General features: G+C 37.4%; 1 protein-coding gene across 3 annotated transcripts; it reads right to left on the bottom strand.

Annotated features, from left to right (window-relative positions):
- Nucleotides 1-590: 590 nt before the first annotated feature.
- On the bottom strand, nt 591-24,962 carry LOC133845087 (uncharacterized). Of its 3 annotated transcripts, none has more exons than XM_062279439.1 (6): nt 24,377-24,960; nt 13,739-14,720; nt 5,538-5,771; nt 3,786-4,031; nt 3,105-3,593; nt 591-3,038 (listed from the first exon to the last, which is right to left on the bottom strand). In XM_062279439.1, exons 2-6 carry the CDS (start codon nt 14,666-14,668, stop codon nt 2,139-2,141), a joined length of 2,799 nt encoding a protein of 932 aa, XP_062135423.1. In that variant the 5' UTR covers nt 14,669-14,720; nt 24,377-24,960; the 3' UTR covers nt 591-2,138. The 3 variants fall into 3 exon arrangements, with proteins under 3 accessions (XP_062135423.1, XP_062135424.1, XP_062135425.1); XM_062279440.1 differs by lacking the exon at nt 24,377-24,960 and adding an exon at nt 20,766-21,160; XM_062279441.1 differs by lacking the exon at nt 3,786-4,031 and having other exon boundaries at nt 24,377-24,962.
- Nucleotides 24,963-25,137: the final 175 nt, after the last annotated feature.

Raw genomic sequence — 25,137 nt, 5'->3', positions numbered from 1 at the left:
CTCGGTGTAAGCGTTGAGAGGGGTTGCAAGTTGACTTACCGAATATACTATTACAGAAAACAAAATGTACTAAACCTACCACAACTGATTCAAATGAACTACTGAGTTTGAACTAAGATTAGCGCGCGTTTAAAGATTATTAGTTTTTTCGCAAATAATATTTTCAAAAGACAAACTTGAGTCCGGACTCTTTTAATATATTGCCAAATATTATTAGCAATCAATTAATAAATATTATTAGCAAGTTAGATCAGCTTTCGTAAAATGTGAAAACTATACTACAGTTTGATGAATACTGATTTCACACACCATCTTACAGACAGAAATACGTATTCATCATCAAAACTTGGTCCAAACTTTAGATGCATTCTAATCAATTATTAAAAAATTTACATATTGATATCAAAAATTTCTCTTGATACAAATCGTTAAACAAAATTGAGATGAGAAGCATTAATCAATCATCAATCACATAGCTCACATAGAAGTGGAAAAAGATCCGTTAAATATGTTTTAATTATTAACAAATTTTGTTTTAAACATATTTGCTCACCTCTAACTTTTTAGGAGACAAAGGAAACAAAGTGGAGTTTTTTATTATGAAATTTTATTTTATTTGTTTGTTGGGTTTCTCGATCATTTTGGTTTTGTCCATTATGTGCTTTACATGTTGTGTGATTTGTTTTGCTTTTTGTTAATATATGTGTTTGAATATGCATATATGTATACGTATATGTATATTTCAATTTCCAATTTCATTTTCTAATGATATGCGCACCAAAACAAATTAACTCAGCGCAAAAAATTTGCTTTACAACTGAAAATGATAATCGAAAAGAAATTCTAATATGTTTTTTACTAAAAAATTTTTATTTAAGTAAATGATAAAGAAAGGCAATAGAAGTGTATACCACGGAATTTCTATACGTTATTTAGCATTGATGCCCGTATTTGCTTGCTCTTAATGTAACGCTAATATATTTATATATATATATAATATAATTTGTTATATTTAATATAATGAATTTTTATAGTTTATATGGAATAACACTTAATTATACATTCATATAGATCTTGTTTTCATTTTGTATCGTATTGTTTTGTATACATATTTAAAATATATATAAAATACAACTGAATTCTTGTAGTTTGATTCGATTTGAAACGGAAATACAATTGTTTAATAACTAAAAAGCCTGTAAAAATGCAATTTGTAGCTCATTTTTGTAGTAGAAATGTTTTTACTTTGTAGTTTAAGTTTTTGTGTTTTTCGGTTTCTGTGCGTCTTTTGTTTCTGTTTATAAATGTATGCTTTGTTTTGTCGTATAGTATCAAACCACTAAATACTTGCCATATAAATGATTTTGTCGTTTAAATATTTATTATATGTATACATCATATATATATATTTTATGCTATATATTAACTATGCAATTGTTGCATACTTGCCATTTGCAATTAGCGCTTAATTTTCATAATTTGCTTAGATATTTTTATTCTTCATTTTTCTTGTTCTTTTTTTCTGTTCGGTTTTCTAGGGAAAGTACAAAAGTATACGTGTTTCAAAAGCTTTTCTGTTGTAGTTGTTCAAGTTACATGTTTATTATACACACTTCAAATGCTGTGTATGCGAATATCGTAATCATAATCATAATTAATAAAACTGGCCATGTCGTAATACATATTAACAAAAGAACTTATTCAGCTATAGCCCGAGGGTAGTATCAAGCAACGTGTAGAGCAGAATTTTGGAATGTCTGATAAATTACACAATGGTTTATATTATTAATAATTTAGGTAGGTTCATTAAATGCAACATTCATATTCATTCATTTTTGATACTACCACAGCTAACATAAATTAGTAGAAAGAGTCAACGAATGTTACTCTTATTGCAAACTTTGCTCTTATTTCCAAATCAAAAATTATTGTTAAAACATAGAAAAAACGAAACTCAAATGTGACGATGGCTGAAAACCAAGAATTTGTCGACTACACACGGGACTACAAATTACAAAAAAATTCAGCTACACTACGTGAATTCATTCATTCTCGAGAGTTGTGGGAGTTGTGTGTTCACCTTAAGGAAACTTTGCTTTCGGATTATTGTTATTGTTGTTGTTGTTGTTGTTGCGAGTCTACTCGCTGTCAATGTTGAGACCCACACGCTTCTCCTCCTCGAGCATGGCGTCCAGCTCGTCAGTTAAGTTTGCCAGCATGTTGCCAATATCGTTGAGCACATTGACCGATACTTTTGGCGGCACTGTCGTCACCGGAACAACAGGAGCAACCGCTGTGGCTGCATCTGGCGATGTTGCTGGCTCAATGCCGCTACAACTGATGTTGCCACTGCCACTGTTGCTGGCCACATCCAGAGTGGGCGAACGCAAGTGGAGGGCGCTGCTGCCGGCGCTCGCTGTGCTGTTCATGCTGTCGCTGCGAGCGAGCGTGGCATCATGCAGCGAACTGGAAGATTTCAGCGAGTGAAACGAGTGCGCAATGTTGGCAATGGTGTTCGTTGACGACGAGCTGGAACTGGAGCTGGAGGAATGCAAGTGCGTTCCGGCCGCATGATGTCCACCAGCTGCTCCAGCCGCTGCTGATGATGCCGCATTGCCGCCAGCCTGCAGCTCCTGACGATTGAGCAGACGCTGCTTGATGGTGCCAGTGTTCTCATTGGCAAACGGTATCGTGTCGATCGAATCGATGCTGGAGTTCGACTTGTTGTCGTGATACTTCTCGCAGTGTATCTCCGCCGTTGTCTGCTGAATGGTTGCATAGTTGGCATAGATTGGTTGCTGTTGCTGAGAGTTGCTGCCAGCCGCTTGATGTTGCTGCCAATGCGGTGCTGTGTGGCCATAGAACATGGGCTGCTGTTGTTGCTGCTGCTGTTGATTGCTCGCTCCGACTCCGACTCCGGCTGCTCCTTGTGGCGTTGCTTCCACACTCAACTGACGCGAGTTGCGTATGCTGCAATGACGTCGCGGCGGCTCTGGCGCAATCTTCTTGCCCGCCAATGGACTGCCGCTTAAGTAGGCCTAGAGAGAGAAAAAGTAGTTGCAATTAGAAGACTAGACTCGAGCAGCAACTTAAGACGAACTTACTGCTGCACTGTCTGCACCTCCGGCTGTCACATACTCCGCCGCCGCGGCCGCATTCATGTAGTGATGATGCTCCAGTGGCGGCATCGTGTTCAGCACGGCTCGCTGAAGTATGCCCCGCTGCTGGCGTGGCAAGGTGCCGCCGCCCTCTTCATAGAGCAGCTCGCGTGTGGCATCGTTGGTGGGTGTTATGTCGCCATCGTCGTAGGAACGTCGCCAAGCCATGGCTGCTGCCGCATTGTTGCCCAACAGTCGTGCTGTTGCCGCCTGTTGCTGCTGCTGTTGTTGTTGCTGTTGCTGCAGCAGTTGATGATGTTGCTGCTGTTGCAGTGTGGCAGCGGCTGCCATTGCTGCTGCTGCGGCCGCTGTCGTTGGCGGCCCAAAGTGTCCGTAGTCCGTGGTCGTGTAATGGCTAAAGGTCAAATGGCTGCGCGTGCTGTTGTCATGAATATCCTCCAGCGATTCCAGGCTCTTGCCACGCGGCTGTCGCACCTGCAATAGACAACGCAACGCGAAGAGTGTTTGCATTAGTATTACCGAGTGTGGCATGTGGCATCTGGCATGTAGCACTTAAAGTTCAAGGACGACTGCAGACGACTGACAACACAACTGACATTTGTCGAGCACCATTCAGAGAACGAGCGAAGAAGAGGAAGAAGAGAGAGAAGAGAAGAGAGCACCCACCTTAATGAGCACCACATCGTTGCCGTTGCAACACTCGTGATTGCTGCCCGTGCAGTAATAGGCGTCCCCCCCGCTGGCAGCCGAGAGGCCACCGCTGTGACCATTGGCCAACGACGATGTCGACGATGATGACGACGTCGACGTCGTGTTCACATTGCTCGTCGCATAGATCTTGGTGTAGTCCCAGCCACAAGATGGCGTACTCGGTATGGGGACATTGAATTGCCAGGGCTTCCGTTGGTACTCCTAACGGGGTCAGTCCATTAATCAAATTATGATGAAAGTAAACAGAGAGAGAACATAAATAATCAAATTAGAAAAATTATAAAGAAAAAAGGCAACGAAATCAAATGAATGCGAGATACTGTTTAAACTTAAGTATAAGAAACAAATTTTGTATATACTGGAATTAGAAATAATTGCAAGGAATATTATAAATATAAGTTGAGTAAATAATCAAATTAGATACATTTTTAAGAAGGTAACGAAACAAAATGAATATGAATCACAATTTCAACTTAAGTATTACAAATAATTGCAAGGTATATCATAAAATTAAATAGAGTAAATAAACCGATTAGAAAAATTTTATAGAATCTAACAAAATAAAATAAATGTGAGTAAGTGTTTATAATTAAGTATAAGAAACAAATTTCACATTCAAGAGAATTATAAATAAGTATAACGAATATTATAATATTAAATAATCAAAATATATCAATATTAAAGCAGCTAACGAAACAAAATGAATATGAATCATAATTTTAATTAATGTACAAGAAATTTAAGTATTAGAAATAATTGCGAAGAATATTATAAAATATTATAAAATTTAAATGAGTAACTAAAAAATTAAAATGGTGACTACAATTACAATAAAATATTGTTTTTCAGTAATGCATGAAATTTAATTGATCAAATTATTAAACCTGAATGTAAAACAAATTTCACACTATGGATACTTTGGAACTTTGTAATAGGATAGGATTAAAATTTAATCTAATTTGCCATTTAAATTAATGCGTTAAAGTATAAAAACAAATTTCATATTTAGAAAAAATTATAAATTAAAGAATTAAAATGAAACAACTAAAAATTGAATATGGAATATGAAAATGAATACATATCTATTACATTTCATTAAAAAATTATTAAATCCGTCATTACATTTAAAACAATAATGTATAAGGAACCAGTTTTGGAGAATAAAAAAACAAAAACTTTTTATAGGAAGAATCATATACTATTTGAAACCAGTTTATTTAAGCGAAATAAATAGAATTAAATAATTGTAGGAAAAAATATAGGAAAAATCAATCGAATTTATAATGATTGTGAAAGTTACGTTTAAAAAGTAAATAAAACAAAAATTAAGTTTACAAGTGCATAGTAAAACTTAATAATTTCACTGCCCAAAAGAAAAAATAAAATGAATTGGTAGCACTTCATAAAGATTCTTTATAAATGCCTTAAAGAAAATAAAGTGAAGTTAAATTATACACTTTAGTCTTTGCACTTGAACAAATAAATAAAAGAATAGATAGAAAATATCACACAAACTTAAAAAAGGTTTAAAATTTTCCGTTTGAAGACGCGCCCTCAAAAAATACAGCAGATAACACTTAAAAGTTCGAATCGAATTGTTTATCTAAGACGCCTCCATAACAACGCGTATTATTCCATGATTTAATTAATGATCTAACATTTATCTATAAGTGTGATTTATAACAACTATTGCCAGACGATTCTCACCTGTTGCTGATAGGCATTGGCACCGCCCGGATTCCATTTGCCGCTGATGATGTCTTTGACCCGCTTGATGGCAAGCAGAATCTTCTTTTGATGTCCCAGCTTAACGATGCCAATGTCCTCGAGATCCTCCCAAGTCACTTGGGTGACATCGCGCACCGTTTTGTAGTTCTGTTCGAGCAGCGGCTGAATGTATTCCTCCAGACGCAACAGCTGCAGCCACTCCTCAATGGAGCCCTGGCAAACAAATATAGAAATAAATATTCGAATTAGTTGTAAAGTCAATCTGTATGTCTGTGTGTCTCTGTCTGTGTGACAGCTAATCGCATTTGATTAAAGCCAACCCCATCAGCGGGAGCAGCTAAGCAACAAATTGTCCATGAACTAATTCCAGGCCAAAGCTGATACCAGATCCCATTCCAATCTCTGTTCTCTGCAGTCTGAGGAGAAGGGGCAGAAAAGAGAGAGAGAAGGGCTGAGGGGCTTAGCTAGGGAATTGTGTTTAGTTTTGCTGGTTACACTGGGCATTGCATTCGTCTATCTCTTTCTCGCTCTCACTCTCGATGTCTGATGATGAGCTCGTCGCAGCTCTAATCAGTTGTAATTGATAAGATATGACATAAATCGCGTCAAAGCACAAACATAAAGAAACGAGTAAAGAGACACAAAACTCGTTGTCGACGTCGTCGTCGTTGTTGTTGTTGTTGTAACTGCTGTCTGCCATTAAACGGTAGCCAAAGTCTCCACACTCGCACTTACACACACACACACACACACACTCGCACACTCATAGACAGACTCTCACATACGCAGTCAGAAATCATCAACATTTTTTCCTTCTTGTTTTTCGTGTGACGTGTTAATAACTTTTGAAGCGATTGCTCTTTTGCTAGCCGTCTCTAAATTGCCGTTGATTTCTATTTAATTAAGCGTGTGTGAATATTGTGCATATGTATGTACGTATGTATGTATGTACATATGTCGATGTGGATGCTGTTACACCACTCACTCTCCTTCTATGTCTCTATCTCTGTCCCTCTCTCGATCATTCGCTTGTGCGTGATTTTGCATGGGTTGTGGAGACTTTTCAAGGACGCTACCATTTAATGGAATTTTTCTACACAAATTATCACTTTATAAAAAAAGTGTTCTCGTCTTTAATTACATATGTATGTATTTGTGTATAGCGTTATATTCTAATTCTATTTTACATTGTTTTATTTTGAAAAAGCTTTATTCTGCTGAAGATTACTTAAATATCTCCAAGTCTTTCTAAAACGACTTCTTTAAGTTTGAGAGTTTAGTTATATAAGTGTCACTCTAAACCATTTGTCTACATTACTTTCTAAATTTGTAAAATTTCATAAGAAATTCTAATTTATATAATTCTCACTTGCATATTCCCTATTTACTTTGGAAAAGTTTTCACCGAACGTTTGACAAGTTTACTTCAACTGCCATTTTTATATTTTATTGTTTTAATAATGTTAATATTCTATTCTAGTAAATATTGTAAAATTTTTTATCACCTTGGCTCGAAAGTACTTTCTGAAGTAATTTATATGGTTAGCGCAGTTTTATTTATTTAATAATCTTTCTGGAAACCGCAATTTCAAACAACAATGTTGATTAGCATTTTAATTAAAATCTTTTACGCAGTTGTATTTATTTCAAAGTTCTTTTTAGAACCGCATACATTTTATAATAGTACGTATTTTAGTTAAAAACTTTTCAATTCATTCCTCAATGATCTACATTTTTAAGGCTATTCGACATGAATAACTTCCAATTAAAAGTCTCCACATTTCCAATGCTTCATTCGTATTTGAATAGTATACAATATGTAGTTTATTTTAAAATATTAAATTAAGTTCCAAATCTTTCTAAAAATAGTATGTTTTATAGTTACATAATGTCCAATTCGCTTCTCATAGATGAACATTTTGAAGACCATTCTACATGAATAACTTTTAATAGGAAGTCTCCACATTTTCAATATTGGAGCTTCAATTGTTTTTGAATAGTATTATAATTTAGAGGTTTTACGCAGTTATATTTACTTCACAATCCTTCTGGAGACCGCAGTTTAATTTAAACAATTTACGCAGTTTGAATTATTTCAAAATTCTTGTGAATGAATGAATGAATACCATGAATACCTTCTCCACATTACAAATACTAACATATAGCTTCAATTGTTTTTGAATAGTATTATAATTTAGAGTTTTAACGCAGTTGTATTTTCATAGTTCAAAATTACTCAATTGAGTTCTTATAGATCTACGTTTCTTATATTATTATCCCATCATAGATTTCATATACTATTATCCCATCCTACAGTAATATTTCACAAGACTCGCGACCTAGCTTCAGCGACTGCATAGGCCTAAATAAACTACTGCAGTTAGTAATCTTGAGACTGTTAAGCAAACTTACAACAACGCTTCAATCGCAATCCGAAGATGCTAATCATCTGATGTTTGTAGAGAACATAACTTAACATGACTAGCCACGCCGTATTTTCCATAAAATCGAAAAAAGAAATATGTTATTTATTTAACGTCATTCGGGCGGTATACAATTATCCGCGTATATATATATTTTGTTTTCTACTTTAAAGCTCATTAGCAGGTAGCATATGGTATGACACCAACAGATCCGCACAGCAGCAGCAGCAGCAACAGCTAACATCAACAGCAACAGCAACAACAACAACAGCGACGACAACGTCGATGGTCACCATAAATGCGACCAAAAGAAAACAACAAACTCGAAAAACAAAAACTGGTTTTTTTCTACGTACCCAACGAAACAGAGAGAGAGAGGGAAAAAAAAGAGTATATACTTTAGCTAAAAACATTAGAGTACGTCAGGCCGAAAACTAAATACCATTTGAGAGTGTATAATAACGGCTACAAAAATAATAACAGCAACAACAACAACAACAACGACGACAACAACAACGTCAAGGTCGTTGGTTGATTGCGGTTTTTGGTTTTTGGCTTTAAGGAAAGGAATTGGAACTGGGAATGCGCCAAGAGATTGGCAACGACATATCGTTGTTGACGTTGTTTAATAACCTTTTTCTCTGCCTCTGTCTCTCTGCTTCTGCTTTTGCCTCTGAGGTATTTCGCTTTATTTCCTTTTTCGCTGCTCGCCAGATAAAGAAAGTGCCGGGTTCGGATGTGGGAAATGTTTACGTGTCTATATAACTATTTTGTCTTGTTTATTTTTTGTAGAATGCCAGCTAATGAGGGTGCCCCTAACACATTTGCATGCGCTTGCAGAAAACTTTCATATTCCCAGCATCAACTGTATATATGTATATAGACTGGTCTCTATAGAGACAGCTTAGCTGTCAGTGTGATGTAAGTACCTCCCCCTCCGGCAAAGTGTTGGAGTCTGAAACCACACCCAAGGCGACGTTGTCGCTCAAGATCAACAAAAGTCTGTATAGCTCAATGGGGTGCTTGGAGAGCGATAAGAGTCGAAAGACTGAGTAACTCAACCAACGACACAGCAAAAAAAAAAAAAAAAATAACAAACTTGCGAAAACAGTCACGAAGCGCGGCAAACAGCGTCAACAACAAATACTCGTAACAATAAAAACAAAACACAACAAAAAAAATATACAAATATATAATAAAAAAAATTCTATACAACTACTAAAAAAAATTATCGCGCATTTTTTTAGCCAAGCTAACAGAAATAAAATAACAAAAGCTGAGGTCATTTTGTGAGTTTGAAAAATTGCAAAGCTTGAAATCGGTTTGAGATATATTGGCATATGGAATAAATGTGTTCATTTCATATGGAAAACAAAAGATTTAATGATAACTCAAATCTCATAGCTGAAAAATGAAAACTAACCGCAGGTTATAATTTGAAACAAGCAATTAAGAGCGAGTAACTATGGAATGCGGTTCAAATTTGAGTTTCTGAGCTAGATACGAGTAGAGTAGCGAGACTAGAGACTTGAGATACAGATACGATGCGATAAATGATATTTATATGTTCAGTTTTTAGTTTTCAGTTTTAGAGTAGAAACACATGCATTTTGTAAGCACATTCATTAGACGCAGGTGGGCAGCTTACAGCCCACGACAACAACAACTGTTTCAGGTGGGTGGATGGAGGGGAATGTGAGTGTTCAAGCTTGAGTTGCTGCTGCTTTTGCTGCTGCTGCTGGAGGAGCTGACGAAATCAATGAATCAGACGAAATTCAAATGCAACTCGAAAGCTGCAGGTTTTTTTTTTGGTTGGCGTGTCCATTGTGGAATTGTGGCCAATGAAACGTATTTGTCATTTCAATTCAAGTTGGGGTTGGAGTAAACCCGTGATGAATGCATGAGAATTAAATTATGATCGGATCATGTGCATAACAATTGTTGAGATTACTATCGAAGGAATGCCATTCGATGAGATTTTGAGCCGATTGTTTCGGTTTTATAGAATCACCAAATAGAATTCAAATTGGTTTCTATATTTTCATTGTTAAGTTAAATGTATGGCACGACAAAAAGTAAGCTAGAAATATTAGCTCAAATACTATCGATTTCTCGCTTCGATTGCAACATTTCAAACTATTGATGAGAGTACTATCGATTGAAGCCTATCGTTTTGGTTTGATAGAATCGGCAAATAGTATTTTAAATGATTTCTATAAAATTTTATAATTCCAATGCAAAGCTTTATCGAAAAGTAAGCTAGAAATATTAACTCAAATCTTTAATCGATAGTTTTGATTGCAAATTTGCATATCAATTGTTAAGATTACTATCGAAGGAATGCCATTCGATGAGATTGTTTCGGTTTTATGGAATCACCAAATAGAATTAAAATTGATTTCTATATTTTCATTGTTAAGCTAAATTTATGGCATAACAAAAAGTAAGCTGGAAATATTAGTTCAAATCTCAAATCGATAGTTTGTTGAGAGTACTATCGAAGGAATTTCAGTAGTTGATGAGTTTTTAAACCAATTACTTCGGTTTGACTTAATCGGCAATTAGTATTTGATATGATTTTTATAATATATTGTAATTAAAATGCTAAGCTAAATTTATGGCATATCAAAAATTAAGCTAGAAATAAGAACTTAAGGCTTTAATCGATAGTTTTGATTGCAAATTTGCATAACAATTGTTCATATTACTATCGATGAGACTTTGAGCTGATTGTTTCGGTTTGATAGTCTCAAAACAGAAGTTGAATTGGTTTCTATAATAATGGCAGCGATAAATATTTTATAAATCCAATGCTAAGCTAAATTGATTGCAGGTCAAAAATAAGCTAGAAACATTGGCACCGAATTTTAATCGATAGTCTCAATTATAGAGAACATTGCAGAATGTATATCAATTAAGTAGTTCGATAATGCGAATATCACAAAAGTGATTAGATTAGATGAAAATCAAACATTATAGTGGCAAATGTTAACTTAGATCTTAAGTCAATAATGCAACTACAACACAAAATTGTTGATTATTTTTCCTATCAACACTACGGACTTAAAATCGTGATTCTTACAGGGTATTATATATTTATATATACAATGTTTTGAATATTCCTAGTTACTTTTGACAACTTAAATGGAAGTTTTATGTCACGTTTAACGATTACGTTTATAATTTTTGTTGATATATTTCAGTTGTAATGCGCAGTGACTTCTTAAAATGGGGTTTTAAGAGGGACTGATCACCACTTTTGGACATGGAAAACTTGTATCGAGTGTCGAGGGCTTGTTTGGGGCGAACGTGAAGTGCATATCGATAAGCGACTATATAAGCTTGCATTTCATCAAGTCACGTCTTATTTCGGATATTGTGGCAAATAAATAAAACAATAAAATATTATGTGGATAAGACAACGAAGCGACTTTTCTTTTAAAGCGTGTCTGGGTCACGTGGTGTTTATTGACAGTATCTCTGATGAAAGTTGAGCATTGAGATTAAGCCAAGTGAATGATAACACGGCAAAACTACAATAAACGAATGAGTAATGAAAGATTCTGCGAAAGCAAAAAGTAGCGAGTAAATCAAGATATGCTTTGGACTTAATTGCATAAGATTTGCATATGTTGAAGGAGTCTGTAAAAAGTTATTAAGAATACTTGTTTACTATTTGCACTTAAGTGGAAACTGGTAATCTCATGTTATTTGCATTGCAATCTAATAAATACCGCGCTTTTGCCAGCAATTAATCGTATCGAAGTAAGACACGATGCACATGCACTTGACTAGCACTTTGATCTGTCAGATCAATGCTAAAGATCACCGGATTTACGTCGCTCAATTAGCCTCGGCAGAACCTCGAGGCGACATTTCTGCTGATCTACATCTTGATGCCCCAACTAGCTCAACAAAATGTCACCTGAAATGGCGCCACAATTCAACACAAAAACATGGAGTAAAGTGTCACCGACAGACAAAGCGAAATAGGGAGAGGGAACTTTACGAATCTTTTGTTATATGTTTGATTGTTTTGGTTTTGGTTTTTTTTTATTATTTATTTTATATGCTTGTGTTTGGTATCTGTTTATGTTGCCAAGTGTGTTTAATGAATTGCTGATGGGAATTAATGTGCGCATATTAAACGAAATTCTTTCATTAACAATAAAATAAAACAACAAAAATCAACAACTTGCTGACGGCGCTTTTTTATGTGGGGCTCAGTATGTGGGAAACAAGTTTTTGCAGCACGATTGCAAATGCTTTTTTAATGAAATATTTTAAAGATAAGCTGCGAAAAAAATACATATACAAAAATAAACAAGCAAACACAGAAAGCGAACGAGTTGGAATAGCATGGCCAGCAACTAGAGATGAGACTCGTGATCTTCTTACGTGTAAAGTATATAACGTTAACGTATATCAACTGATATTTTAAGACGCGGTTAATTAAGCTAACTAACAGATGGCGGCTTAAAAAAACAAGCTTAAGTGCGCTAATCAATCCGATAACGACAACACGAGAAGAGCAATTAACGATTGCAATTCTCAATGATGATTAGAAAAGCAGGAGAAAAAGACAATTTGAAAATGTAACTAATCGTGTAATAAATGAATTGATTAGTACATTTCAGTTGTTTAACTGCTCATTGAATTCATTTGATTACTATCTTAGATAATAGTCGATACTTTAATTCTTAATGAATTGTACGTTTTTTTTATTGGTACTTTCTTATCTCACAATTTAAAAGTATATACTTAACATATCTCATGCAAGGAGAATCCTAGACTAAGATTCCTTTTAATAAAATTACTATTTTTTCTACCCTCTATCTAACATTTTTCCTAATATATGGCATATTTTTAGCGGAGTAATATATTATTATTCCAAATGCATTTATTTGTTGGTGTATATTACCAACTTTCGGTATATTAAGTTGGTATATTTTAACCATAAAGTCGCTTTTGTCGTTTTGCCATTTACTTATCTTCTTTTTCAATGAAAACTTTTTAATATTGTCTTTTAATTGATTACAATATTTTATACTTGGTATATTTTGCATTCTGTGGTATATTTTGAATGTCGAAGTATTTCGTTGCACCAAATATAGCTGTTGGCTTAATTTCGCATATTTTCAGTGTATTAATTTAGTATATTTTAACGATTATACTGCTTTCACACTGTTTTGCTTTTATTAAACATATCTAGCGGATATTTTAGTTCACTCGGATGCAGTTTTGTTGTTTTCTAACAGTTTTCCTTTTAAGGGTTGGTGTTCCTTCTGTTCTTTCTAAGCAGTTCTTTTTTTCGTTGATTTTACTTATTCACGTTAAATGACTCTTTCGAACAATTTTAAATAAGAACAACAATAAATAACACTACAAATTTATCGATGTGGCAAAAATACAAAAAATATAATCCTTTAACATTACTACTTCGTAAAGTCTTAACATACTAAGTATTACAGCAGTTAACAAACTCGCAATATGAACTTTATGTTATCTTTTAGTAATTTGTTCGATATTCCCTAGATACAAAACGAGTTTTTCATCATCGTTCATCCCTAGCACTATTCACCTCCACTAGCCATAATTAATGCCAATTTGACAAATTGCTGAGACTGCAGAGACACATACATGTATGTACATATGACTAAGTTGACTTCATGCAAATATCACGAGTTGCTTAGCTGATTAGATAGAAAAGCGAAAAGCGGAACTAGCTGGTTGCTGGGTGCGTTGTTGTTTACTTACCGGCACAAAATGTGGCAAATTGTCGAGCACCTGCAGCTTGTCGATGCGCTGCTTGATGCGTTCACGATGATGCGGATTCTTGATGCCAATCGCAGTGAGATCCTCGGGCGTCATGCGTGCAATCGTTGGCAAATCGTAGCCAGCAGCAATGAAGAGCTGAGCGTACTCCTCATGTTTCATCTCCAGCAGCCAGTCGATAATCAACTCATCATTCCGCTGCCTATCGACGCTGCCAATCGAACACGAGCTGACCGAGCTGCAGCGTGGCGACGAGAGTGGAGCACGTATCGATGCACCCGATGAGGAGACGCCTGTCAAGTAGGAGGACGCTCGTCCTGAGTCCAGGCTGGCGGTGCTATGACGCGAACCCGATCCAGCGGAGCCCGACGAAGAGCCTGGCGAATCACGTCCCGGCGATTGGGTCAGATCAATGCCCTGATCCTCTTGCAACGCCAGCTGCTGATGATAGTAGACCGCTGCCTTGTGCGTCAGCGGTTCGCGCAATGTGGCACAAAATACGGGCGGTGGACATGCCACAATGCTGGGTGGGAGCGGAGCTTGTGCTGGGGGCTTGCTGCCAGAGCCTGCACCTGCAGCTGCTGCCCCGGTGCTTGCCTCATCCTTCATGCGCAGCGCCACGCTCGTCTCGCGTGGCAAGTTAAAGCCGCCCTCCTCCAGCGAGGGCGATGAGACAATGCTGCTGCCACTCATGCTGCAAATGCCATCATCCAGTTGAAGCTGTTGTTGTTGTTGATGTTGTAGTTGTTGCTGATGGTGACGCAGGGGTCCGCTCAGCCTGTATAGCGGTATCACTGGCTGATGATGGCCTAGGGGCGACGAGGGCGTCACCGGTGGGTCACCAGGTATTGTCGGCGGCTGTACCTTCTTAGCTTGTGCCGTGGATGCGTGCGGCTTCAGTGAACGATGCATTTCGCGCCTCTGTTTCTGCTGGCCGCGCTGGCCAAATTAGTTGCGGCGACTCCTGCAAAGAAAAACAAAACACACAAACACAAATAAGAGGCAACTGCATTAGATATTTGTTTTGAGGGGAACTGAGAATCGGGAACAGATGTGCAGCAGATGTGTGTGCGCAGTGAAAATCTGCATAATTGGGCATACATTTTTATTTTGTGTTTTTTTTTATTTTTATGTTGCTCCAGCTAAAAATAGGGTCACACTATTTACGCGCGCGCGCGACTCTGCGGCAAGTCAATAAACTGCCCCAGAACACGAGCGTCGCACAGTGGCAGCAACTAGAGAAAAAAATGGCATTTCTTAATTTACATTTATTTTGTGGATTTCACATGAAACATATTGATAGAATACACTTTTGACTACCGATTGTAACCCTGAACTAGATTAATCCATTAATATGCATAATTTTATCTTAATTTCCGATCGATTTATTATCTATTTCAGAAAAATTATGCAGAGTAAATCACAAAATTAGTGAGCTTGTTTAAAGTGTATGCATAAACAAAGAAATTGTTGCCTTTGTTTACAAGGTGAATCATCGTCTTTATTCAATTGAAAGTGCCTTTGTCTGGCAAGGTAAGATTTTTGATTTAAGAGAAATACAGAGTTGAAGATCTTTGTTATAGGAATTCACTTCCAACACTTGCAACATCGCCTGCGGTTATATGTATTTGAGATGAAAATTTACTATTTTTTTGTCAGTCTCCTAGCTATTACCGTTTGGACTGGCTTTAGTTAGTCAGTTCTGCAGGACAAAAATGTGTACATAGTGAAACTTCCTTATTTCACACTAACACTCTTTGTTCGAAATTTGTTTTTATCTCTGTTTTATTTACAATCTATCTATTTTCACAATAAGTAAATTTATTTTCGTTTATCTCGTTTTGGACGTCATCTCTGTTGCCTGGACAAAACTTGGGACCGACTAATAGAAATTTTCCTCTATACATATTGGAAGCCCAACACTTATCAAGCTGTCTTAAAAAGATTGCTACCGATCCATATATCCATAACCATATATTAATATAGTTTTTCTTTTTGTGAATGAATGAAGCTATTTATTATCTTTACAGCTAGCTCCGACATTTAGTCAGGACTAACATCAGTATTTGTTGTAAGCAAATATCAGCCTCCAAGATATAAACGTAAAAGTCAGTCAGTAAGGACAAAGAATGTAATATATATGTACATAGAACCCAACCAAGGGTTTTTGTCAACCTTTTCCCAAAGTGCATCTTAGAAAGATTGCTACTGACCCACTGTGCTCCCGCCGCAGTAGCATCGTATTACAAATTTCATTCACAAAAACACAACCAAAAGCAAACACGAAGGGGCGACGACAGCTAGAACGAAGAGAGGCCGACCGAGAGGAGAAGGAGAAGTAGAGAGAGAGAGACAGAGACGATGTCAAAGTTCGTTGACTGTGGGCTGCACTTGGGGTTGGGGGCTGACTTGTCTAGGCGCGACGTCATAATACACTTCAAAAATGCACAGGCAGGCGAAGTTGGCAGCGTTAGCGTAAATCTGGCAGAAGTCACGAACAGGGCCGTTTCTGCCGGAGCATGTCATTAACATGAGCGAGTGAACAAAGCCGCAAAATACTTGGAAACAATAATAGAAAAAAGCTTTAATTTGCAGTTCTAGTGAAACAGTTAAATTCCAAAACGATTAGCAGAGCAATAACGTTTATCGATAACAAGCGAACTGCAACAGCGGCCACCTGTTCGATTAAAGTACTCGATGCCCGGCCGGTTGCCGAACACTAACACACACACTGAGCGAGTAACGAATGATACGACAGAAGCAGGTGCCAAATTTCATAACGTATGAGTGTGTGTGTGGGAGTAAAAAATGCAGGCAAAAGAGAAGCAGAGCAAAAGCTGAAAAACAACACGCAAAACGGTGGCAGTAGTAAATTTCATTTACAAGCCCGTCGACAGTCGACAGTCGTCGCGTCGACTGTCTTTAATGAATTTTTATGTATGCGACGTGAAACGAAAATTAACGAAAAACTGCAGCCGAAGGCACGGGAGAGCCAACGCCAAATGGAGAGAGTGAGTGAGAGAGCGAGAAAGAGTGCGCGCACAATGAGCTGCGGCTGCGGCAGCGGCAGCAGAGACTGAGCAGAGTTGTAGTAGGGTAGTATATCAAACGGTGAACGGTGCACAAATGTGGGTTGCGATTTGTTGTTGTTTTTATTGTTATTATCGTTGTGCTGTTGTTGTCACCCACACAGCCACACACATACACACGCTCACCCCATTCACCCAGCTGCACATTTGCAGATGTTGTTGAACTGTGCGGCCGGCTTTGCATTTTGGGCAAACATTTTCTGCTTCTATCTATCCTTTATTCCTTTCCTTTTTATTTTCGGTTTTGAATGTTTTTTTCTTGTCGTCTACTGGCCATTTTTATGAACCCATTTTGCTGTTGTCTTTTGTTGCTTGCGCATTTAATTGCAAACACATAGCGTACACAGGACGCCCCCTGGCGTAGATAATGCAAAACTATTGCAGTTTCTCTATCTGTCTCTGTTGTTCTTATGCTATGTATATGCTTCTAGTTGTTGTTTTTGTTGTGGTAGTTGGGTGTGGTGTGGGTGGTGAGTAATCATAATAAGAATAACACTTGATTATGCGCTCGTAGTTGTATGTGCGATTGTGTGTATGTGTGTAGCATAACATAAAAACTGATTGGAAATGCAATTGAACGGACGCTTGGGCGGCGTTTTCCTATTAGAAATACACAATACAAAACTATTACAAAGGGCAGCAAAGGCTGAAAGATTTATTGATTGTCGCTGTCGTCACACACACACACACACACATACGGCACGATAGACACACACTCACACACAAACAGAGATAGACATGTATTGATACAATGTAGCGGAGTTGCGGTTTTGAAGTCGGCAGCAAAAACGCTGAGCAACTAAAAATAATTATGGTTACCAGTGCTTTAAACACACACACACACACATACAAACAGAGCAACACAAAGGGACCGCAATGTTTATACGCTTCTCTTTGGGGGAGTATTGGGAGTTAGTTGTGAAGTTAGAGTGCTGTGAAAGGGGGTGCGATAAGAACCATGAAATGTCTCACACGATACTCTGTATATCTATGCGAAGGAGATGGTCACATCCCTATGAGATAAATGGTCGACAGACGACACGAAGAAATGGGGAAAGAAAACTATTAAAGACGATCTACTAATGCCTATAAGGAGTGTGACAGATTCAAAAACGATAAGCTGAAAATAAATTGGTGTATGTGCAAGTAAGCCATCTACATATATTGCAGGCTTTAAATTAAAAGGAAAGAATCTCAAAGAGATTATAATTGACAGAATGAAAGATAAAAGTATCGAAATTTTAAAGAAATTTTGGTTGAAAGAATGAATTTCATTATAGATTTGACATATTATTCCAATTATGTTATTATTATCATAGATGTTTTGAATCTTTCAGTGCAGTGTTCTTATAACTAGTGTGTTCTTATATCAGTATTAATTTTTCATGCTTAAAAATAATACATAATCTTTCATGTTCAAAAAATTTGATTTTACGGCAACCTAATTATATATGTATGTAGAAAGAAATATCTTTGAAAATGTAGGATATCTTAAATTCGTTTAGTTCTCTGACAATTGCTCGTTGTCGCTGTGCGCCGTTAAAGTTTACTGGCATGAGTAATCAGCCAAATGGAGCGCAATAAAATGGCAACGGCAACACGGCCAATCTATCAGCCCAGGCAGCACATCAACTTAGTTGATGTTGCCCAGCCACCCCCGATAAAATGCCTCCCCATATACGCCTGTCAACCACTTCATGACCAGATTCATATGCCACACTTTGGCATGGGACCTGGACCTCAAACCGAATGGAGTGTCAGGAGGTGGCGGCTGAAATCAAATGAACCGAGTCTCATTCACATGTTTATTAACGCTGCTTAACTGAAAATGTCTCTGTGTGTGTGTGTGTGTGTGTGTAAGTCGGTATGCTTGTGTGGGTGTCATTAAGCCCGATAGATAAAGCGACCGCCCAGGCAACACTTCATTACCATCACGACTTATTGACAACGGCTCGGTGATATACCCTATAAAGATTTCATCAATGGATAGTTATAAAACATTCCAAAAGCCGTGTTGGCATATAATTAATGTATTGATTTATTATTATCATGATAATACTGAATGGTCCCAGAATATATGATGTCCACAGTATTCTTGAATATAATGGGTATTTTTATATAATACACTCATTATTTGGAACCTTCTTTAGAGAACTGTTAGTAATGCTTTGGGATTATTTTTTAGAAAATTAGAACCTTCTCTAATAATAATGTTATCAGATTAATTTCGAGAAAATATATTTTATTTTCAGAGCTTATAACATATTTACAATTTATTCAATCCAAAAACAAAAAACTAGAAGACAGTCATAAATATTTTATATTTATTACTTTGCATGCAATCTTTATCGTTGGAAAAGTATAGATATGCAATTTAAAATCATCCACTGTACTGATAGTCCGAAAAGAATGATTTTTTTTATATGAAATTGCAATCTATGCTATAAATTTGCTGGCTTAAAAAGAGTGTGTTACGGGCTATCTACGTAACTTACGTTCGAAATCGCATGCGTATTTTTATTAAATGATAGTGGGTGGCAAGGTTTTTATAACAGACATTTTTCGTCATCTTACAATTGATTCCTTAATATCTTTAAGTTAGTTATTCATAATTTTTCGCCGTTGTTTTAAGCGGCTCATCTAAAATAATCCTAAATTGCATTTTTATTCCACAAAGTTCCAAAGAAAGTTCATTCATTTCAAATCTTCCACAGAGTATATCGCTGGTCCATCATTTTGTTGGATTGCATCTTAGTTGCGGGTGCTTTGCATATGACATGAGACAGTTTTCTATACTTTCCCCAAAATGCTGGGCGAACTGACAAAAGTTTTTTTTGTCGTTTTTTCGGTTGCATTTTTCTTACATTTTCCTTTTGCTCGCTCTGCCACGCCCCAGTGTGAGACTATGTTTTCTTCTGCTTGTTGTTGTAGTTGTGTACAATGTTGGTAGCGTGTTTTGTCAGCAACAACAGCAATAGCAACAGCAACAGCAACAAAATAAGATGGTGTCGCTGCCTGTCGATAACTGGAGATGTTGATCTTGCACAGCAAAGGAGAGGACAGCAACAACAACAACAACAATGGCCGCGGGCAGCATAAACTTGTTTTGCCTGTAAAGGGAGTTGTTGTTGTTGTCGACGTCGTAGTCGTTGCTTTGTAGTTGTTATTGCATTGTCTTTGCGTTTTGTTTCAGGTTTCATCTGGCAACGCCAAGAACGGAGCAAACAAGAGCCCATAAAAAGCTCGTAGGAGTAAACTGCAGTACACAGCGAAGATGTGACAAAAGTGTGGGCGAGGGGCGGATGAGGAGGAGGAGGGGGGCGGCGGAGTAGCGTAGACATACAGTACATACGTGCAGTTAACGGTTAATGCAAAACGAATGCGTAGCGCATATGGCACCAGACAGTTAGACAGTGCAAGAAGCAGCAACAGCAGAAGAAGAAGCAGAAGAAGACAGTCTGCAAGACAGACAGACGGACCAAATAAGGCTGACAGCACGCACACAGAGTCAGAGCCAGAGCCAGAGGCAGCGCAGCAAACCTCCAAAAGCGGCCATCAATTCTTCTTCTTCTGCTTTATGGTCAAAAAACGCGAACAAGTTGTAAAGCGAGCAATGCGAACAAAGCACCAAAAGCGAACAACAACCAACTACAGTAATAGTCGCAGAATATCTCGAGAAAGGAGAAAGGGGAATAACAGGAGGAGGTCGTAAAGAGAGAGAGAAGCATTTACACATTGAACTTTTTAGTACTCAACTATTTGCCTCCCACTTGCAAAGTGCGTTTACTACTACGCACACACACACACGCACATTCATATCCATACACACACTCACACATTCGAACTCACACTCATATACACACACAAGATGAGTGAATTGGGAATATTTGCAACAACTGTGCCAAAAATATGTAAATTACCATTTGAAAACGTTGATTTTTATTGCAATTTTTATGGCAAACACGAAAGCTTCATCCAAATAAGCTTAACTTATAAATTTCACATAAATTGCGATTGATTTGCTTGATTCAAAACGCGTTGGAAAATTCTGTGCAAATTTCTTTCACATACAAGCACACACACACACACAATCGCGCGAGTAACAACAGCACTAACACCAACACATTCACGTAAACGAACGACGAAGAGCGCGTTGGCTTTGGCCAAAAAACAAGTAAAGCATATGAGAAAAAAAAGGCAGCGCAAAAAGTTGCCGCTGGTAGCTTAGCTTAGTAGCTGCTGCTGCTGCTGCCTGCTAAAAGAAACGAAGAACGAGTCAAAAAAGGCGAATGCGGAGCGCGTTCACGACGAGCCGACAGCGACCGCAAGTCAAAGCGTATTGAAAACGCGGCTCAAGTTCGAGTCCAAGTTGCGAGTCCTCCTGCTGAACGCTACTAAAGTTGTTTCCAGAGAGTAACATGAGAGAGAGAGGGAGAGCGCGCCTGAGAGAGCGAGTGTGACTATAAGAGAGAGTGCGCGCAAATTGAAGCTCTGTTTCAATTGTGTGTTTTTGCCACACAGTCCAAGTCAATTTGCTGCAATTGAAACAATAACAATTGTATGTCAATTTGTTGTCGTTGGCAAATGAGTTAATAAATGAACCAGCGCGAGTTTTGATTAAAGCCACAGAGGTCTACATACATGTACGTATGCCCAACAGTGTGTGTGGTGTGCAAAAGGAGCAGAAGCACAGAGAAATGCATTCAAGCTCGCACATTGGTGCAAAAGTGCAAAAATCTATTTACAGGTTGGTAATGTCCTATGAAAAGTCCCTCAGAGAATATCTATCTCCATTAGTCGAACACCTTTCGTTTTGTTTGGGGTTTTCTAATCAATTCGTGGCATTGTAAATCAGTCATGACCGTCTGAATGAAGTTTATACTATAAACTATAAACACCACGAACGATAATAACTCTAATAATAGCTTTTAAGTTTTAGTAATTCGTTAAAAAATGTTGAATGTTAAGACTTGCTCAATTATTATTTTGAAAAAAAAAAAAACAATTAAAATAAGATCGAAGTCTCTTTTTAACCTCACGAAAGTTTTGTGACATTTTTATTCTATAGACCTATGATGACTATGATGTAAGTTAATTTTTTTTTTAGTTTTCCCAAGATCTGTATGATAAGAGTTGCGAGGTCAGTTCAATTAACAAGTAAATGTATTGTTTGTAAGCCATTTGCATTTAAGCGTGTTTAGCATGGGAAGTTGTAAAACTGGAGCTAAACTGCTTCAAGGTAAAATGTTAATGAGCATTCGCGTAAACTTCAACTTACAAATTACAATCTTCATGGTTCCACTGCAGTGATGCCAATATTTTTTCGAAAAAAACGGACAGATTGAGAAAAAAAAACAGGAAAAATAGGATGTAAATATTATTAAAAGGATAGAAAAAGAGGCAAAAAGTTTGTTTATAGTAATTTAATTTGTTATTATTAAGATAATAGTTTTAAGGCAGCTTCGATTATTTTTCCTTCGTCATTATTGCTGTCCTCATAAGTAACCATAGAGCCAATTATTTGGAGATACTTTTCAGGCACAGAGTGTCTGTCAGACACTACATTTTTAACAAAGTTAGTGCACTTAGTTCTGTGCAATTTAACCTTCTTGGCGTCAAAATGTGTTTTTACTAATTCACTTAGGTGGCTACATAGCTATCGCAGCTTCTTGGCGACAAGTTTCTGAAGATTTGACCGGCTCGAAACAAATTTTACTTTGTTTCAATAAACGTGATGTATTTTTCGTATGATTTTTTGTCGTCATGTGCACTCTTAATAGGTCAATTTTACAGTTAATACTGCATTTGCAGTATTTAAAATAAGCCTTGTTAATGTCTGAATTATGTCGGCTAATCCAATCTTTAAAATCCGGCTGCAGTAGCCAACAGTCCCGAAACTTTTGCTTTTACATTTTTTTTGACATTTTTAATTTAATAATATAAATTTTGAAATTGTGTGTTCAGTATCGAAACAGAGAGTGCAAGTAAACCGTAAATAGAGTTTTTCGATTAATTTTTTACCAAACTGTCGATATAAGTATGGCAGACGTGAAAAGTTGCCACCTGTTTCATATTTTACAGCAGATAATAAAATTAAATTGTAGTGCGAAAGCAACTATTTTAGAAAAATAAAGAATTAATATTAGATTTAAAAAAAAGGACAGATTTCCGGATGAAAAATCTAAAAATAGGACAGATTTCAGGTATGCGGATGATTTTCAATTTTTTCCGGATGAAGCGTTAAAAACAGGACAGATCTGTCCGGAAAAAGGACAAATTGGCATCACTGTTCCACTGTGCGACAATGTGCCACAAAAAAGACAAACAAATCAAAACACTCACACTCTTGCATTTAGCTAGGGAGCCAACCACTTTGCTTGCCGCATAAGCCAATAATACCAACAAAGATAGTGAGAGAGAGAGCAAGAGAGCGTGAGCACGCGCTCCACACGAGTTGAACACAAACTTCAAAAAAGGCTCCATCTCTATTAAAATTTCCCTGTTTGCGCACTCTGGCTCTCACTCTCTCTCTCTCTATTGCTATCTTTGGCTCTCTCTATTGAAGTTTGAGCTCTCTCAAAGATACGAAATGTCATCGTCGTTCAACGACAATTCTAACACTTCATTGGAGCTGTTTGGGCTCGGGACCGATGCGTTGTTATTGTTGTAGTTGTTGTTGCGTTACGTTGCGTTGCGACGCAACGGAGCGACGTCGACGTCAAGTCATTTGATTCCCACACAAATCTCTGCATATTGAGCGGACGCGAGAGTCGCTCCCCATTATGGCAAGTGAGTTATGGAGCCTCAACTTGTGTGCGTGTGTGTGTGTGTGAAATACATATATGCATGTGTGTGTGTGCACTGCGCTTTCTATTGATTTATATGAGCTTTATGGCGCAATCTGAGTACTTACAACGAGTACAAAGCTTAACAAGAAGGCTAAAGTAAACGCGCTTTGAATTCTCAAGTGCTGCTAAAAGACAATGGCATAATGAGCAGAAAAGAGAAGAGAAGAGAATGAATGACAGCCTAAACATTTAATTGCCCACGAGCAAGCAACGCGTTTTGTTAACTAACAGCAACAACTAGAAGCAAGCGGCATTCGAGAATAAATTATGCAAAGCATCATCACCAACAACCAGAGTTGCCGCAGTGCCATTGTTGTCTGCAACAACAGCAGAGTCGTCGCAGCACGCGTCAGCATCGTCGGCGCTCGAGCGTAACACACTTTGTCGGCCTGTGACACGTGTTGGTTTATTAATTGCATAAGCAGATCAGATGGAGCAGAGGTAGAGGCAGCTGCACTTTATCCCGAAACAAAAAGCAATTTCCTGCAGATGGCCACTCTGGAGAACAGCTGGCGGCTCCTGCCAACAGCTAAGTAAAAGAAGAAGCAGGCACATGACAGATGGCAGCGTCAGCGCCGACGCAGACGCCGACGTCGCAACAGGACACAAACGTCAAAACAAAAACATTTGCGGCAAAAAGCCGCTTAAAGAATTACGAATTTAACAAAAAGATTAATACACACCTGTGAAATGTATGGAAAACGCTATTTTCCACGCGTTATGCTTTTCAGTTTACAATTTCCGTATGCAGGTAAATACAATCACATTAAAAGCACGACAACGAAAGTTGGGTTGACACACAAAAGGTAAACAAATGTTAAGTTTTAACAGGGCATCAATTATTGTTGTTGTTTGCACGTTTTATGACATTTTCTACAGGCACACAAGCACATAAACACTCTCACACAGACACAAGTGGCGCGCGCGCGACGCATAAAAGTAAAACATAAAACCAGATTAATTTTTGTGCAGCCGAGAAAAGAGTTTATTAAGCTACGCTGCTTACGTAGTTGTGACTTCGCTGTTGTTGTTGTTTCTTATTGTTTGTGCTACGCCGCCATTTTCTTTACTGTTAACTCGGTAACTTTAATCGCGTTTGTGCGCTTTTTGTGTTGCCTTAGATTTTATTAGATTATGTTCACATTTAATTAAACATTAATATTTATTTTGGTGCCACAATTCAATAAATTTATGCGTTTATTTATTAATTTGGAAATTCCGCGCAATGAAGCGACGCGAACCACCTCAAACCGCTCGACAAGAAAACAAAAACAGAACTGAGTGTGGCTGCATATTTGAAAATTCAGAATACCAAATTCACCACTGCTTGCGTGGTTATTCAAATTTCTTAGCACTGTGGTGTATTAAATATCTATTAAATAAAAGCTAGATAAAAAATGTATTCTGACAATTTATATCCCTTAAGTAAGTATTTATATTTTGT

Source organism: Drosophila sulfurigaster, chromosome 3 (genome assembly GCF_023558435.1).
Source record: "Drosophila sulfurigaster albostrigata strain 15112-1811.04 chromosome 3, ASM2355843v2, whole genome shotgun sequence".
NCBI lineage: Eukaryota > Metazoa > Arthropoda > Insecta > Diptera > Drosophilidae > Drosophila > Drosophila sulfurigaster.
Note: the sequence above shows the minus strand (reverse complement) of the source record. Positions and strands in the feature narration are given on the sequence as shown.